The 17,709-nt window shown below is 46.7% G+C and overlaps 5 protein-coding genes across 5 annotated transcripts; 1 reads left to right on the top strand and 4 right to left on the bottom strand.

The window, feature by feature from the left end:
* Nucleotides 1-374: 374 nt before the first annotated feature.
* BP5553_08800 (Acetyl-CoA synthetase-like protein) lies at nt 375-3,648 on the bottom strand (the record flags this gene model as incomplete). The annotated part of the gene is made up of 9 exons (XM_032017423.1): nt 375-686; nt 749-1,074; nt 1,130-1,292; nt 1,370-1,615; nt 1,675-2,043; nt 2,122-2,402; nt 2,730-2,781; nt 2,828-2,847; nt 3,393-3,648. 9 exons carry the CDS (start codon nt 3,646-3,648, stop codon nt 375-377), a joined length of 2,025 nt encoding a protein of 674 aa, XP_031866066.1.
* Nucleotides 3,649-4,550: 902 nt separating this feature from the next.
* BP5553_08799 (Clavaminate synthase-like protein) lies at nt 4,551-5,659 on the top strand (the record flags this gene model as incomplete). Its single annotated transcript, XM_032017422.1, has 3 exons — nt 4,551-4,712; nt 4,763-4,936; nt 4,997-5,659. 3 exons carry the CDS (start codon nt 4,551-4,553, stop codon nt 5,657-5,659), a joined length of 999 nt encoding a protein of 332 aa, XP_031866065.1.
* A 390-nt stretch (nt 5,660-6,049) lies between these two features.
* Nucleotides 6,050-8,202, bottom strand: BP5553_08798 (Uncharacterized protein; the record flags this gene model as incomplete). Its single annotated transcript, XM_032017421.1, has 3 exons — nt 6,050-6,278; nt 6,336-8,083; nt 8,128-8,202. 3 exons carry the CDS (start codon nt 8,200-8,202, stop codon nt 6,050-6,052), a joined length of 2,052 nt encoding a protein of 683 aa, XP_031866064.1.
* Nucleotides 8,203-11,634: 3,432 nt separating this feature from the next.
* Nucleotides 11,635-13,266, bottom strand: BP5553_08797 (Uncharacterized protein; the record flags this gene model as incomplete). The annotated part of the gene is made up of 1 exon (XM_032017420.1): nt 11,635-13,266. One exon carries the CDS (start codon nt 13,264-13,266, stop codon nt 11,635-11,637), a length of 1,632 nt encoding a protein of 543 aa, XP_031866063.1.
* Nucleotides 13,267-16,078: 2,812 nt separating this feature from the next.
* On the bottom strand, nt 16,079-17,201 carry BP5553_08796 (Uncharacterized protein; the record flags this gene model as incomplete). Its single annotated transcript, XM_032017419.1, has 2 exons — nt 16,079-16,871; nt 16,936-17,201. The coding sequence occupies 2 exons, from the start codon at nt 17,199-17,201 to the stop codon at nt 16,079-16,081; spliced, it is 1,059 nt and encodes a 352-aa protein (XP_031866062.1).
* Nucleotides 17,202-17,709: the final 508 nt, after the last annotated feature.

Raw genomic sequence — 17,709 nt, 5'->3', positions numbered from 1 at the left:
TTGAAGCTTCATAATCCTGTCCTCTTGGATCATGTGGTTGAGGACGATTATTTTAGTGTAGTGATTTGCTATTAAAAACAGAGTGCAAGTGCTTGACAAGCTTACACATAAACCTTATTTGGGACATTTACAATTCTCAAGAAAGGGGTGAATTTAAATCACTTTCAACTTGGGAAGCCTTAGAGTGGTGTCTGATGTGGACGACACCAGGAACCGAGGAGTGATAAGACGCATTTTTTGTTGCACTGCAGCTTCCTCTAATCCGGATCACGTACCCTGAAGCAACTGTACTACTCGAGCTATATTTAATACGTGAACTCTAGTACAAAGAATTTTCCCATACATCCAGATTGTAAAGTATAGGAGAACCTTATCTAAGCAGTGACGAGTTGCTCCTTCAACTTGAACTTTAAAGCTTTCCCGTTGTGGCTCTTAGGGATAGCCTCGATGAATTTAATGTTTTGACGCAGCCAGTAAGGCTCGCTCAGCGAGTTTTGAATGTGTTTGGCTACAGCCAGCTTGAGAGTCTTCTCGTCAACGTCTGTCATGACCTTCAGAGAACGTACAACGAAGGCAAATGGACGTTCTCCAGCATCTTCGTCTGGTATGGCCACCACCGCTGCATCATCTATAGCGGGGTGAGCTAGAAGGTGTCCCTCGATCTCAACAGGAGGAACTTGAATGCCCTGTAAAAGGTATTCGTTAGCGAATGGATCTGTTCCGATAGGTATGTAGACAAGTGCTGTACTTTCACCTTCATAATATCTTTCTTTCTATCCACAATAAAGAGATGACTGTCGCCTTTGGCGTTCTCTTGGAAGGTTGCCACATCACCAGTTCTCAGCCATCCATCAGAATCGAAAGTTCCGGTATCTGTCGAGTCCTCCCAAAGATAATTATGCATAACACTGGGAGATCGCACGAGGAGATCTCCTGCTTGGCCATGAGCAGTGATGTCTGTGCCATCAGCATCCAGAAGTCGGGCTTCCACTAATGGGAGGAGACAACCAGCAGACCCAGGATAGTTGCTATTGGGGCTAGTCCATGACACGCAAACAAATGCCTCGGTTAAACCTGAAATATGTGAGCTGAACGGATTATAATGGCAAGATCACGTCGTAGTGCGTACCATATCCAGGGTTTATTTCCCATTCCGGACATATTTGAAGAATCGCCTTAGAAACCTGTTCGGGTAGGCTGGCAGAGCCACTGATAACACGCTTCACTGAAGATAGATCAAAATATTTGAACAATATCGGGTTCGTGACAAGTGCACCAATAATAGTAGGCACCTATGACTTCGTTAGCCATCACCTCCACCTTCGCAAGACTTGGGATCTAGGCTTAGCGGTCATGTGGTCAGTCTTACCAGGTACATCCTGCGAATTTGATACTGCTGAACTGATTTCAAAGCTAATTGCATATCGAATTTTGGATGTAAGATGATACAATCTCCTCTCCAAGTCAAAAGATGCTGAAGCATAAGGCCATAAGCATGACTGAGCGGCAATATTCCCAGGCTGACATCCGTTTGCCTAGCAAACGTATAAGCGTCGATGGTTACTGCTTGCAGCATATTCGCCATTACGTTCGCGTGCGATACCTTTGCAATTTTCTAAGATATAATATTAGACATTGGCAGCTCAATCCGCAAGTTATATTATATGTACGTACCAAAAACCCGGATGTACCACTGGTTGGGCATAGATAGGCCAGGCATTCCTTGCTTTTAAAGCCCTCCAAGTTCAGAGGCTGCAGATCAGGCAATTGCTCCCCATCTGCGATCAGCTGGGAAATTGTTCTGTTGGATACTGGGACTGGCGGCTCTTCTGGCAATTCCAGCAAGAAAAGATTGGAAAGATTGCCGTTTATCGCGGTAAAGGCAGTTTGACAAGGACCCAACAAGGGCTTGCAAGTAAACATGGCCTTGCAATTTGCCTTTCTCATCAAACTCTCAAGCTCAGCCGCCGACGATGTTGGATGAAGAAGCAGACAGGTTCCACCAATTCGATGAATGGCCCAAGTGAGAGGGACATAATCAATCTGACCGATATCTTAGCAATAATACACGGGTTTGAGAGGATCAAGTGCGCTTCTTCGCAAGCCGGAGTTTTCACATACTGAGTTCAAAGAACAGATGGCGACAACTTTGTCCTCGGGACTACCTTCATTGAAATCCCAACCTAACACCTGACCTAGGCTTTTTGATAGACACTTCACGTTGTATCTGATATCCTTTATCGAGTATGACCTGCCAGTGTAAGCACATATTGCGCTTGGGCTATCTTCAGACACGTCGTTGAGACCATGCCCTCTTCTCATAGCAAATTCGCCCACCAGCTCCTTGTCTGGAATGGGCATTAGAATGTCTCGACACCATGATGGCGATGTAAAAACCATCGCTAGTTTTGTGACAATAGTAGGAGAGACTTTCTGTCTGGTGTTTTGAAACGTATATCAGACCAAGCGAATAATGTGAGTTTTCTCTCTAGAAAGAAGGATTTTGATGCGGGTAGATGTCTGGAATGCAGATGAATTGAGGATCACTCGGGGACATGCAGAGATTAATAGCAGGATGTGACAAACTAATGGCAACTATAATTACGACAACTATGATATGCGCTAGTAGTGAAACCTGAGAGGGTATTGTACGGCCACGACAAGCTTCAGCTTGCGCTTCACTCATTAGTGGGAGGTGCCTTAGGGGTCTCTAACTAAAGAAGGCTCACTTAGTGTAGAATGTGATCCGCGACTGTTCTTATCTGGCGATACGATGTAAACCTATCAAGCTAAAATATCAGATTTCCATTTGCAGAATAGAACTGACCTGGCCATATGCAGGTGCTCCTTTCAAGCATATATTACGAATTCTTGTGCAACATTATTTCCGTCTTGACGATTTGATCGGTTCCTCGTCTAATCGGTACAAAAATCGGCATTACCAGCTTTCAAGGATTTATACAAGACATAGCTCTGCATCGTTGACCAATTAATGGTCCCAAAGGTTACAGATGGTTGAGCTACCAAGGGCTGACTGTGTTCTTACTAAAATCTTATATATTACTAGAAACCCTGTACTATATCTAGACGTTTTAGGACGAACACGATCATTAGCTATACTAACGATCTTCCTACGTGCCTGTACATTGGAAGTTAGACTTCGCCTCGATCAGTCCGCAGCAGGATGCAATGTAGTCGTACGGTTATGTCCAATAGATAAAAGGGTTAGAGAGTTTGGTAAAAATACGCTTTTACGCATTTGGGCTTTTTACGTATGGTCGCTTGATACACAGTAGCGTCATGTCATCTTATTCAATGTACCTATAGTCTAAAGAGCTTGGAGTAAGGCTGAATAAGCAAGTTTGGAAATCGGAGTGCGACGCTGCACGAACCAACGAAAAGATCTTCCTCGTAAGCGGTCGACAGTCCTCCGTACCACGCATTGGTCCGCTGGATACGAGTACTCTCTCGATCGTCAAGAGAATCGGAGTATTGTCCCGTACTGGCAAGGGTGCAGCATGGGTCTCCATGAGTGGGTGTGGAGATGGCAAGCCACTCGGCCCTCCGATGGCTTGGAGGCGTACCTTGATGACCCAACCCATGGCGGCCCCGTGGGGGGTGACTTTTCAAGTGGTGCCTATAGGGCATGTGACGTTATCATGTGATTATACACGGGATGTATATACGGTATAAACCTATGTATACAATTATATATACGTTCTTAATTATATACTAAAATCATATATAATAGTTATGCCTGTTTATAATTCTACCTATAGGGACCTATAGTAGAGATAGAGCAGATATTTTTCACTGCTTACTTCCCGTGCGCTATCGGGCGGTAAACTCGTCGGCCCGCCCGTGGCGGCGCCCTAACCGACCTGTGCCTGTGAAATGGGGCCCGCGCCGCCCTCCCGCACTCGCGACGTGCGGCTCGGTTTTCCCGCACGGGAGGCGGTGCCAGGGTTCCAGATGCAGATCATCGAGAATTACGTGAGGCACAGCGCAGCGGATCTGAAAGCTCCCGAGCATGAGACAAATTATTTAGGAACTTAAAAAATTCGGACTTAATTACGCATTAGACTTCATTATAACGATTATATTAGTTAGAACAGAAGTACTCCTTGCAGGTATGTTACAGTGGGTTATATTGCCGTTCCGGGCTTAGACTTCTAACGCGGTGTTCCAGGAGGAACGCCCCAAGACACGGTACTTTTGTACTTACGAAGTAGAAATGTGAAAATGTAAAGAGGTAGAGGTTGTGTACGAAGTAGCATAACGTGGGTTTGGGGCCCTGTAATACACATACACCTCAGCTAACTAATATATCTGCGCTATCCCAACTGTTGACTTCGACCACGACCCTAGTGGATATGTAGCAGGTCAGTATTGGCGTGTGGTCGTCGGGCGTGACAAAATCCACAGCACTGGTTTGGACCCTTCCACCCTAGACATATCCCATCTTCGTAGATATAAAATACGAGGATACAGTGTCGCTCATCTAGAAGATATCCTATATTTTTCCGCGTTAGAAGACAGAAATATTCACCATGCAGATAGAAACACTTGACTTTTCAAAGTTTCATGCTGGAACTGATGCCGAACGCTACGAGTTCTCAAAGGCACTACTGGCAGGTTTCGCAAGTACAGGCTTCGTGAAGCTCATTAATCATGGGTTCTCACGAGAGGAGATATCACGGATGTTTGAAGAGGTAGGATCGTACTCAAAATAGTAGCCTATTCGAATCACTGACTGTAACAGAACCGACGCTTTTTTGAACTGACTGATTCAGTGAAAGCACGAATCGCCAACGAAGATGGTCCAAAACCTCAAAGAGGATGGAGCTCACTTGGCGCCGAGAAGACTGGCCTACTGAACACAGGAGGCAAGACCAACCTCACCAAACCAGACATTGAAAGCCGTCAAGACGCGAAGGTACACCTAGCTGACGTCTCCAAGAGTTAGTATTGCACAACAATCTAATTGAATCCTCAGGAACACTTTGACATCGGTCCATCAGAAGATACGGAATTTCCTAACAAATGGCCGGACGATAAATTGATTCCTGGCTTCCAATCATGGCTGGAGTCCTACTTCGACAGGAGCCAGTGTATCACTCTCGCATTGATGGAAGCTTTAGAAATCTCTATGCATCTCCCGAAAGGCGCTTTCGTCCAAAAGTGTCAAGGACATGCCAGTGAACTCCGTCTTAATCATTACCCAGGGATAGCCGTCAAGATTCTTGAAGAAGGGAGAACAAGTCGTATCTGGCCTCACACCGACTTTGGCATTATCACTTTGCTCTCCCAAGATGATGTGGGAGGACTCGAAATCCAAGATAAGGATCACCCAGCAAACTTTGTACCTGTACCGAGAGAGGACCTATCTGAGTTGATCGTCAACATCGGTGATACCCTCGAACGGTGGACGAATGGGTTTCTGCAGGCAGGACTACACCAGGTAACGGCACCGCGGGAGATGTTGAATCGGAGTAACGAAAACCTGCTTCCAAGACGATCCATTGCTTTTTTTCTCAAGGCTCACAGACAGATGTCGGTGGGTCCATTACCTCAGTTTGTGGCAGAGAAGACACCTGCAAAGTATGAAGATATAACCGCCCTGGCTTATCAACAGAGGAGGACTGCGATCGTTTACTGAATAACAGTCAATTGAAGATGTTGAATATGAACTGAGGTTGGGTTCGCGGCGCGATCAGGGCAATAAAGATGCTTGGCACCATCAGTGGTTGATTAGAATGTCCAGCTTCTCTGAATAGGTTCACAATTAAAAAAGCAATAACTTTCATTATGTAGCAATTCATTGTATATACTACCATAGCCGTGGACTATGCTCGAAGAGTCTGTCTAATCTTAAGATTTCCTTGCATTTGCTTGAAACTACAACAAATCTTGTTAGACATGGCCCAGCTCGGTTTAGATACGTTTTCTATCTTACCAAGGATTATACAGAATTGTGAGAATTCCGTCCCAGTCAACGGCCGGGTCCCTCCGCTATCCCAGCACGGCTTTTTGATGCAAGCCCTTCCTTTCATATCGTTTTGCAGAGCTCGAGCAGTTGATCATCGTCGTACAAGCAGTCTTTCAACGAGTTCTCATCTGTTTCTTCGAGCTTGTACTTTTGTGTGACATTCCTTCTTGTCAAAATATCAAACAAGTCTTTGGATAGTACTTGGCTCATTTTGCACAAGAAGGCTCCACGTTGTTCCTTGAGGTAGTCTAACAATATCCTCACGACGTCGCTAGGCAGTTTTTCAACTCTGTAGGAGGTCAGAATACGGCATGCAATGAGCTGCAAGGTGATAACGGTGGCTTACTGGTCAATACTTATGGAGAGGTCTCCGGTAGCACACGGTATTAAAGCGAGGATAGCTCCGGGAAACTCTTCTTCGAACTGATACCAATTTCTTGCACATGACAATCGGTTCCGTAGCTTTGTCAACTTTCTGTTATACTCACCCCCGGCAGCAGTTATGCTGCCTTCTGAGTCAGGCTTAAGGTCCGGGTAAAGTGTCCGCATAAGGTCATTTAAAGCATGAGTTTTTGATCGGTACTTGATCTGATTATCTTTGGTAGATCTTGTATTTGCATCGAAATTAGCTTCTGCCCCCCTTTTCATGATCTCTATCCTTGCGCAGTCGTACTTCAGTCTCCTCTTGGTACCTTTTGAGGCCAGTTTGGCGGCTTTGTGGTTTGATTCTAGTTTCGAGCGATGATCTAGTAGTCGTACGAGATGATAACGTCGAAGGATATGTGATAGTGTCGTCGTGGAATCTAGCTGATCCAGCACACTGACCGTAGAGGCCAGGTCGTTGGCATCATTGTAAGCAGGGATGATGCAATTCTTCCGAGCAAGATCCAGAGCATCTCGGAGTTGCCTCAAGGCATCAGGGCTCCCAACAGCGTAGAATAGCCGGACGAGCAATGAGGCCAAGTGCTTCCTATCTTCGCTCAATCGCTGTCGGAAAATTTCGAAGACCTCTTCCGCGTGTGAAAAGCGACCGAAGGCGTATTCCAAACTCGAGTCTAATGATATAGTATTTGCTTGGGGATCTATCCGCCTCAAATTCCTTGGCGACGTGTATGGCCTAGCTCTCGCTTCGTTCCGAACCATGCTCACATTGCACCTCTCTCTAAGCTGTGAGCTCGCTCTACTGACCCGCGGTCTGATTTGTTGGTCACGAGGCGCGGTGTCTGTGGTCCGTCTTGAAACTTGCTTTCTGGGGCTTCTTTGTGAACACTTCGCAGGTGTAGGCTCTTGAATGCTACTGGGGCTTTCAAAAACTGATGACTGACTCGATGGGGTGTGCCCAAGTAAGTCACTGTTCATAGACCGCGAGCTTCTTGAATTTGTATCCGGCGATGACACTGAAGTGACACTTGTAGCAACATGGCTATTTGAAACCGGGTGCATTTGGTTGAGTTGGAGAGTATCACCTGCTGAATGGCCATCACTGGGGCTAGGCTGCGATTCTGAACTAGACGACGGCATCGTGGACAACCAATCATCGAAATTCGGTTCACCCTCAAAAAGGGCCAAGTATTCAGCAAAAAGATTCTCATGATCCTGGGTGATTGGGAAATTAGGATTTTGTGAAGACCAATCAATCAGATCAGGAGAGTTCATGGAAACATCTCCAAATGACGAAGCCTGTAAACAAGAGCCAGAAATATGACCTGTATTTTGTGTCTCAGCTCCAAACATATCTACGCATGCAGGATTCTCCACAGTCATCTGATTAGTACCACCAAAGTCTTCATATTGGGTCGGTACAGTGCCATCGGTAACTGATGGCGTGCTCTGCGGGCTTTGTGAGCAGTCCAACATAGGTTGATCAAACCCAACATCGATGCTGACTGTTGAAATAGCCTCCTCGGGGACATTTGAGCTGCACAGAGAGCTCGTATTCGCGTCGTGATAAGCAATTTCTGTGGAGGAGAGGGATGAAGCTGCATCCAATATGTCTCTGAGTCTCTCTTCGACAACCTTCTTTGCTTCGCTAAAGTCGCTTTGACATGTACTAGAAAGAGCGACTAACAACCGATCTCGAAAATCAATGCAGAGCTTCTTCGTTAGCTCAGCTCTAACGACCGTTCGGACAATCCTACCGTTTCGATGATCTCTACACCATCTTCATTTTCATTTTGTATAAGCGCTCTGCCAGGGCTTCGGGAAAGGTCCATTGTGACAAGGCCTCAACAAAAAGGCTACAGATCCCCGATCGATTTTAGGATTCTCACCCAGGGTAGAAGTATAGGCATTGCAGGAATCTTTATATGAGACCCTTTCCCTAGAAAGTTGACCTGGTACTACGTATTAAAGTATGCAACTGCTATCTAAATACCAGGGTAATTCAGTAAGCAAGCTAATTATATCGGTATCTCTCTCAGCCCTAGTATCGCCAATGCGGAGGTAAAACCCAAGAGTAATACGATTGCGGGACTCAGATTAGTCCGGGTAAATTACCCCAAGCAACCCGGTAACCGTTACAACCTGGTAGAACATGCGAACCGCAAGATTTCCACGTGCGTAAAAAAAGAATTAGCTCTAAACGTGCGCACTTTCTAGGTAATACTCTAAATCTAATAAAGCCCTTTAACACAAATCCTATCTGCAGCGGAAAAGCTCTACATATGACACAGAATGAAACGCGCGATTAGTAGCTCCTGCACTTAAATTGACTCATCTTACTTGCATACATACTAGCATACAACCTTTGCAGCTTGTAGATGGTAAAAGATTGCCAATTAGAAGTTCGTTATCGGTTGCTGTACCTGTACTTGGCATCTATCATAGATGCGGTGATAGTCAGCGTCACGCCAGTGTGCGTCTATAGCAGCGGACTAGGCAGGGGAGACGTAAGCCTGTGCCGTCTTGTATAGACCACAATCTGATCCTTTGATGGAGCATTTCTATGGGTCTTTTCTTGAGACAACGGCTCAACAAAAAATGGTTACACTTACAGGGGAGGATGTCTATCTACCGCATATATGCAAGAGATGTCTCGGGGCTTCCCCGGCAAACTGAATCACCTCGCTTACTATGCAATTTTATATTATACCGAATACAGTATAATTATCCAAAACAGACTAAACCTTATACTTATATATACAAATGCAACGGCCCACGACACGTAAATTGAAGTTATTTATATAATATTTCTCCAGATAAACTTTCTTTATATCTAAGTATCTTATTTATATACGTTTTCGTAGGTATTTAAAAAAAAAAAAAAAGGAGTCTCTACTAATTATGTATTTTAATTAATTTACAAGTAAAAGATATTAAATTAATTAAATCATAAGGCTTATCTAGAGCTAATTATTAAAAAAATCACTTATGACAAAGGCAGGCTCCTCCTATACAAATGATAGCGGTAGAGACTGATCTAGCACATAGGAATACAGGTAATTGAGGTGCGCAAGCTGGCAGGCAGGTAGGTAGGTATAATACTATTACTGTACTAGAATAAATCGTACTATATTATAAAACTGTTTTATTTGATCTATTTGGTCTATTTGCTTGCGTTTGCTTAGGTAGTAGCTAATTTAATGCGATCTGCGCGTATACTATTAACCTTGATGTAATTCGCCGACACGCCTCAAATTTGATATAGATTCATATCGGACGCTGCGAAAATGATGGACATAAGCCAAAATAGCGATTCGTCAATTTGGTCAAAATGATGCCTTACAAAAACGCAGATATTATCTTGAACCTCTTCTACTAGAGAAAGGAAATTGATAACTATAAGTACAAAGGTAAAAATAATTTCGAAAAGTTATAAGTACCTTATATATTTACTTATTAAATATTGTGGCAGAGCGACTCAACCCACTCAGTTATTACTCTGTTTTTGACTTCCCATTTATATTAGAATAGGCACGTAGATAAGTGGGATTAATTGGGTATATAAGCTCCTGGCCCCATTTTTTTCTTTCACACATTACTACTTAGATCATGACTTTGTAGCTTGACAGCTAGACCATGGAGAAGCCGGCTAGTTAGTTAATTATTAATGCAACTCAATTTGCAATACTTATATTAATAACTGGATCTTGAGACTATTAGTCGTCCTGAATACTACTGCTTGAGTGCGCTCTGAATATTTACCTTCTCTGAGAACACTAAACTATTGGTTTAATCTTCTCCGGATATATGGCCACCTGACAATAATCCTGCAACGCGACAATCGCTGAATTGACCCCCCTACCTTGAGTGCGATCATTTGGATGTTTTATCCATGCTTCCTCATGATCCTCCTAAAGGTCCTCCTAGCTCCTCGACAATATTTCTCGACGTTCCTTGAAGATAGATCTCTTAAGCCAAGTCGCAGTTCCAAAAGCCTCAAGGAGGTGAACGAGGGCAAGGCTCTTCCAGATTGTCCTGCCAGATTTGGGTTGCAGATGATCCATTACATTTAGATATTATCTTAACCTTGTAGAATGTTGCAATTCTAGTAATCATCGCCGGGTCCTTCACATTGGCTCGCCCGCTCTCTCGAATTAGTATGTCTTCTGTCCGCGAAAACGCAGTCTCTTAGTGAAATACATTTAAAAGCGAAACCTGGGAAGAAGGTGATATATGGAAATTCGCTGCATTTTTTATTAGTATATAGTGTAGAAGGCCTGGAATAGCATGGCAGTTTCAGCCGAAGGCAGCCCGTCGAGTCCTCCTACCACAGCCACATCCACAGAATGGAGAATGGAGCAGGGTGACTTGCAAGAGAAATTAAGACAAACCTTCGCAAGCGCAAGCAAACTTAGACCATTCTTTCAACTACAGATAGTGAGTGCTACGTCTACTTCACAAAATTCTACAGGCTAGTGTGGCTAAAATTAGCCGCTAGCCATTGACGCAGAATTAGAGGTGTGTTAATCTTTTCCAAGCTCCGCGACTCGTGACAGAACTCAACCTTCCTCAAGACCAATGCAGGAAAACAGTGACATCCGAGTGATAGTTGTAAACTACTTCTACTATGGCAACCGCGTTAGTATGCTTTTTTTTCTAGTTAAGCAAGATCATTAGTAATACGGTATCCGGTCGAAAGACGTTTGTAGTAATGAAGGTGATAGCTTACAGTGGCTCCAATATCAAGTGAGATCAGAAGTTCAAACGTTGTAACACTGAGGCTTGCAGCTGATAAGCCTTGATAACGAGTCTTTCAAATACTATCTAGTCTATATCTAGTCTATATATGTACAAAAAGGTGAAAATGAAGGGGATACCAGGCTGCGCGATTATAGAAGGACCACTGAACGCGCAGCACAGACAAAATTGAGATATTCAAGTTGTGTGAATATCTGACCGAAATCTAGATTGTATAGAAATAGTATAGAAAGCTCGATATCCAAATTCGCACAAGATACGGCCGTATGTGGACAAGAAGCACGATAAGCGAAGGGCTAGGCTAAATTAGGCATAGCACCACAACAAATAGGAGGACTACTCCGTGACCTAGACCGTGCTTATCATATGCTATTTTGCTCTTGAATTGCTGAGCAAAGCCGGCTCCTCCAAGTGGCACAGCACAGTGTCAGACATGAACATGCCAAAACATGATTGATCCACTATTTCCCTGACGAAAGAATCGGCGGTGGAGATCGGCCGGGAAATCACGCCTCAACTCTGTCCAGCTTTCCACCCAATGCCCCATCGTCCAGGAGACTTCCGAACATGGCTGCCTCGAACATATAGTTGACTTGCCATGCGTGATGACTGGCGTGAGAACATAGCCAGGTCAACTCAATGAAAAGGCCCTTGGAGTAAGCAAAAGCTAACATCCATCCCAGCTTGTCGACGAGCTCGTCCTCGCGTTCCTTGTCTACCTGGCCACTGGTAACATATTCCATCGGACCAGTCACCAAGTACCACCATACATCGTGCACCAGGGAGGAGAGCTCGCTCTGCTCGGCCAGTCGTCTAACGGCGTTGCATGGATCGCCACCATCACATGCAGACATCAAAGGCCTACTGAATCCTGTCGTGTGGAGGCGTTCGTCGAAAGCCTCATCGAAATCTGCCTCGCGCTGCTCCGTGGCGACCTTGCGCGACTTCGAGTAGCCGAGCACTGCAAGCCTATAGAACCTATGTCTATCGTTAAGGATGTGCCACTTATACAGCTGCGCATCCATACGAGCAGACGGCTCCGCCCACCGGTCGACGAATGTGCGAGCCCCGGTGTGAGAATAGGCATCGTAGACACGCCGCAGCTTCTCCTCGGTGACGATCCCGGCGTCAGTGAAGTCGGCGGTATTCAAAAACGAGTTCATGATCTCGGAGTTGTGCAGGTCACACCCTACGTCGACGACGTCGGTTGCTGGACAGCTAAAGACCATGTCTGCCATGACACCAGCAGGGTCATATCCGCGTGCAACGGCCTCTCCGGCCACAGTAAGTAAGCTGCTCTCGCAGAGTGACACGATCTGCGCAGTGCGGCGGTCCATGATCGCGGAGCGGTTGCCGACCTTGGCCTTGTGCTGTTCCTCCAGCTCGACCTTGGCCTTGATATACCTGATTCCAATCTCCGCCGCAACTCTCCGCTCGGCACCACCGGGGGTCTGTAAAGCGTGGTTGTCGGTGAGTGAACTCTTGATAAGTTTCTCAAATTCCGGAAATATTTTGTGGTACCCATGTTCATAATAGAATCCCAGGTCGTTCAGGTAGTTGGACATTAGTGTTTGTGCGTCGTATGCTCCCATGAACAAATTCATGTTGGCGCAGCCAAAGAGCGCCCCGTGGGTCACGAGGGCTGCCGGCCACTTCTCTGCGCCTAGAAGCTTGCAGACCTCCTTGGAGACGGGCTTCAGACCGTAGCCCTTGCTCGGAAGCACTCTGTTTTGTTTGTGTTGCTCCTCTCTCCACTGCTGAAGGTCGTTTGAAAGGCGTAGACGGGCAAGATGTTTCGATGCGACAACCTCGGGTTGATCGATGGCCCCAAAGACATCGGAGAGGTATTGGATGGCCTTGCATGTCAGTTCGTCCAGTCGTTGATTACCTCCATCGCCGATGAGACTGCGCGCCTCGTGGTATCCTCCGTGAGTCGGGAAGACTGAGTCGCCCTTCCGAGACGAGAAACGACCGCCCCAAAAGTATGGGGGAATGGGTGTCGAGGTGGTGTGGAATAAAGCAAGGTTTGGATCTTTGATCGGCGGCTTCTTGTCCCACAGGGTGAACTCAACGCTGTCCAGAGGATCTCCTGTAGTAGCGTCGACCTTATCCTCCTGGTCACTGACGTGCTCACCCATGATGAAAGATCGTGTTATGTGGACTATCGATGCGTAGTGGAGGCTGATGTCGATTAAGGGGAGGTATTTCAGGTCGGTAGACTGCTAGAAGGCGAGGCATATATATATGGTTGTTGGTTGTTACTATTTGTGGTAAGGTCCTCGGTGTCGTGATTTATGTGAGAAATTATCGTAGTTAGGTTACCATATGCATGAACGTGATAGATCACCAACGATGGGTAGGGGCGACATATCTTCTCTCTACAGAGGACGCTAGGAGATTGAGAAAAAACCAACATTGGCCCTGTCGATCAGCTGTCTGTAAAACACGGGCGGAACTAGGGATCATGGGAAAACATCACCTTGCTGGCACTAAACCACCGGCTCCCTGGTCGATATCCGAAGAGTCGTCCGCTCTCCGCAGGTCTAGTCGCCTCAAGTCGTACGCACAAAATCGTCAGTTTATCGAACTGAAAGGTCCCACGAGTCCCCAAAAGACGAAGCGGACGTTTCACAGACGGACAGATGGCAATTGGGCCTCGGAGCTTTTAGTAGTGGTTGCAGGGCTCCTGGTTCAAGATCACGCCATTAACCGAATTGACGCCGGTTAAAACCTAAAGGGGACTCGCTTTGGTTCCTGAGGCTGCGCCCGGTTCCCCTTTTTCGTTATGGTTGATCCGGGCCTTATCACCTTCCCCGCATAATATGGCTTGTAGCTGGGATGAATTCCAATAAGATCTTTATTTTATCTCGGTCGTGTCCTTTGAGGCCCCGGAGGTTGCCAAATTTCTTTTTCAGTCCCGACCACGGCTGTCATAGGAGTAGCAACATTTTGATACGGTCTGGCTGGGCCACCTCCAGAGATACTCAAATACTGTATATCCGTTAGAATATAGGAGCTCCCAGATGTAGTTTGGCTTAGGCCTCCTGCCAAACCACTGAAAACTCGTCATCTAATGCAAAGACTCAAACGTATGATCAGCTAGTTTCAACTAGTCTAAGCACCTGTTTTACTAGTAGTTGGTATTGGTATCAGATGTTTGGTTCAGTCAGGCAAGGCTTGGACATCTCGGATAGCGGCACATTCCATTCAAGTGGCACATTTGACTTATTCCATTAGGTTGCATATATATAGGAGCCTCTCACCCTGGAGTATTAGGCTCCTTAATGCAATTACATTATTCCATGACCCATTCTGACTACGCATCCGGCCTGTATTACATGCACCGATTTCGGTCCCAATTATCAACAATATCGCTAACCACGATAGGGCGCCCCTACTCATTGGACGTTCAGCCTTCTTGGTACAGCCTCCCGTCCACGCTGTACTCTTGCTGCATACAGGCACCAAAGGATAGTACTATTCACGAATTATTGGGTACTCGTGAACAGAGTAGTTACCTTCTTCCAAGCCTCTCAAGCACTCAGGACTCAATCAACGGCCTTGTTCAGTTTCATGTATCCAGTTATATCTCTGTTCTGGCTTACATTGAGGCCGGCCCGTGGATATCATCCCGGTGATTTTGGCCTACCATTATCTAATATCTGCAGGAAGCTGAATGCTAGTCTGTCTGGTTAGTGCGGCATGGGACTTGATGATTAATAAACCGATCGATGGGGGGACACAACCACCATCATCCTCTAGTGGAGTATCCCTGTGACTCCCTGCAGCTCCTTCGACATCAGATGCCCCTCACTTGCGTCTTTCTCGCCGAGAAGTACTCCCCATATTCGATTGATTTGAGTGAACTCGTTCGGAAGTGAGGAACCCGCGACACAATGCACGTAGGAATACCGATCCAGGCGTCGATAGTCGATCATGGCCGAAGGTTTGGGTATTTTAGTCTTTCCGCGCGGCCTACGTGTAATTTTCAAGCAAACTTCTATTTTCGTCCTAAAATCCAGCCCGAATATAAGAATTTGTGCCACGTAACGTGGGCGAATGCCCTTCTAGTCCTACAAAATGTGCCACTTCTTTCGTAGGTGCTTTTCTGGATAGGTACCCCTAAATGAAAAGGTGCCCATATTAAATTATTAACAATTAGGTAAAAGAGACATTCCAAAGGTCTTCAATGCGGACATAGCAAGTAGAAGCACACGTATGATTCTTCGCGTTACAACGTGTGTCCTCGTTATCCCTGAGAGATGGAAAGACAACTTGCCGAATGTAGACCAGTCACCCAGGTGTAGACTAGTTAGGAAGGGTGACGACTAGTCAGAGGGCAATGACCAGTCACTTCGAGAAGAGCGACGGCTAGTTACTAATATTGTTTCTAGAACTTACTCTTCAACTTTGCCCTTATCGTTAGTCCTCTAAAAACTGCCTTTGTAGCTAATAGACTAAGTGTAAACTAGAACAGTTGACTAGGTGTAATGTCAGGGTATTCAATCAATACTGTATACCTATATCGTACATGGTCTTTCCTAATCCCCTTGGAATTCTCAAGCCTAACACTGATATTATGCGTCAACATGATCCCATCCCTCGGTACAACCGTCTCCTGGGTCTCATTCCTACCCACCTTCATCGCTCCAATTTTCGAATGAGCTGAAGTCACCCTCGCCGAGCTCCCATACACGGCACATTCTGGCTGCGAGACATAGCGCGGGGGCTGAAGAGGAGGCGATGAGAACGACCAAAGTTTCTATCCTCCTGAGAATCATGATCGGGGTGATGTCATCTTTGAAGAAGGGTTAGAACGGGGGTTTCGTAAGTCTTGCGTAGCCGTCGGCCATACGTTTCATATATAGAATGCTTATAATACCGTTCTACTTCCGTTTCAAATATTTTTCATATTCAAACTATATAACTGAACTATGCAAATACTCGATTCTACAATCCCACCACCAGCTTCGTTGCACTAACACCGGCCTTGGACCTCTTTAGTGCCTCTTGGATATGCTCCAAGCCATTGCCAACGATGGATGGCGGCGGAAGGCACTTGAGCTTTCCAGCCTGCAACGCGGGGGTAACGTAGTCCCTCCAGACGGGGGCCGCGACGTCGTTGATGGCGAAGATCATACCCGCCTTCACGTTCGCAGGCACGTCGGTGGCGGGAGGAGGAGGATGCACACAGGCGAGGTGGCCTCCACCTAGCGCGGCGAGGATGGCGAGATCGTGGGCATATGTCTCGGGGGTGGAGATGGCGTCAAAGATGCCAATGAACTCGTTTCCAGACTTGCTAACCTCTTTAACGACTAGGTCAACGATCAAAGGGTTCTTGTGGTCAAAGACTTCGGCCGCCCCGCAACTCTTGCTGAAGTCAAGGTTGTGCGCGCCGGCGATGGAGATGACGTGGATTCCGGCGGCGGTGGCCAGCTGGGTCGTCATGGAGCCGACGGATGAGGAGCCGCCATACACGACGAGCGTCTTGCCTAAGGATGGCACGGGGTGTTCCAGCGAAGGGTACGGCAAGTTGAGGGCCGGTGTAGCGACGCCGGGCATGGCCACGCCGGGCTCCTTGAGGGAAAGCACGCAGACCGCCGCCTCCAACGCAAATGGCACCACAACACCATCAGTGAAGGAGATGGCATCAGGGAGGATTGCTGCTTTGTCCACAGGAATGACCGTGTACAGAGCGAAAGCGCCATCCTGAGGGCGGCCGCTGGCCAGGTTGATGGCATGCCTACAATGGGAATATCAGTCCGCGGTTCTTTTCCCAAGAGAAGAGAACACATCAACCAACTTACCCGATGACACGATCTCCTTTCTTAAAGCGCTGCACGTCCGGTCCCGTTTCATATACCTCGCCGGCCACATCGCAGCCGAAGATCGCCGGCCACTGCTGGACGAAGACGCCCGAGTCCTGCATATGGCAGTCGAGCGGGTTGATGGCGATGGCGGCATTCTTCACGACGATCTCGCCGGGGCCCGCCGCGGGCAATGGGGCGTCGCCCACCTGTAGGGGAGTGTCGGCCTTGATGAGCCATGCGGCTTGGTTCGTCGATGCCGCCATAGTAGAGAAGGGCGGGAGATGGAGTGTCAAGTCGGACGGATAAATGCTTTTGCGGATTGATGTCGTGGCGTGAAGAAAAAAGCAGTTCAGACAATGTAAGGTAGTCAGATATTGCTGGCTGGATGATGATAGGAATCACGGAAGGCATGATGTAGTTATATACCAGTAGGCATGTATACACATGTCTGATGCGAATGAAGACGCCGCAATCACGGGCGGAAACCAGGGACGTGATTTCCAACCAGCGACATGATTTGCAACCAGCAACGCGATTTCAGAAGGAATTTCGAAGCAGACCGGAGGGAGTCGTTGAAACTGAATCGCAAGTACACGAGACTCGGAACCGCATATGGTGTTCCTGTCTGGAACCGCATATGCCGTTCCTCGCTTACCTAATAAACCGTCGTGACCAGCTAGGCAGTGCTCATATGACCGGTCATCCGAGCTCCGATGACCACACGTGACTCTACATAGAACATTTATAAAACGTTTTTCAAATGCTTACCAA

The sequence above is a fragment of the Venustampulla echinocandica genome, assembly GCF_003357145.1.
Source record: "Venustampulla echinocandica strain BP 5553 chromosome Unknown scaffold_9, whole genome shotgun sequence".
NCBI classification, from domain to species: Eukaryota; Fungi; Ascomycota; class Leotiomycetes; order Helotiales; family Pleuroascaceae; genus Venustampulla; species Venustampulla echinocandica.
Note: the sequence above shows the minus strand (reverse complement) of the source record. Positions and strands in the feature narration are given on the sequence as shown.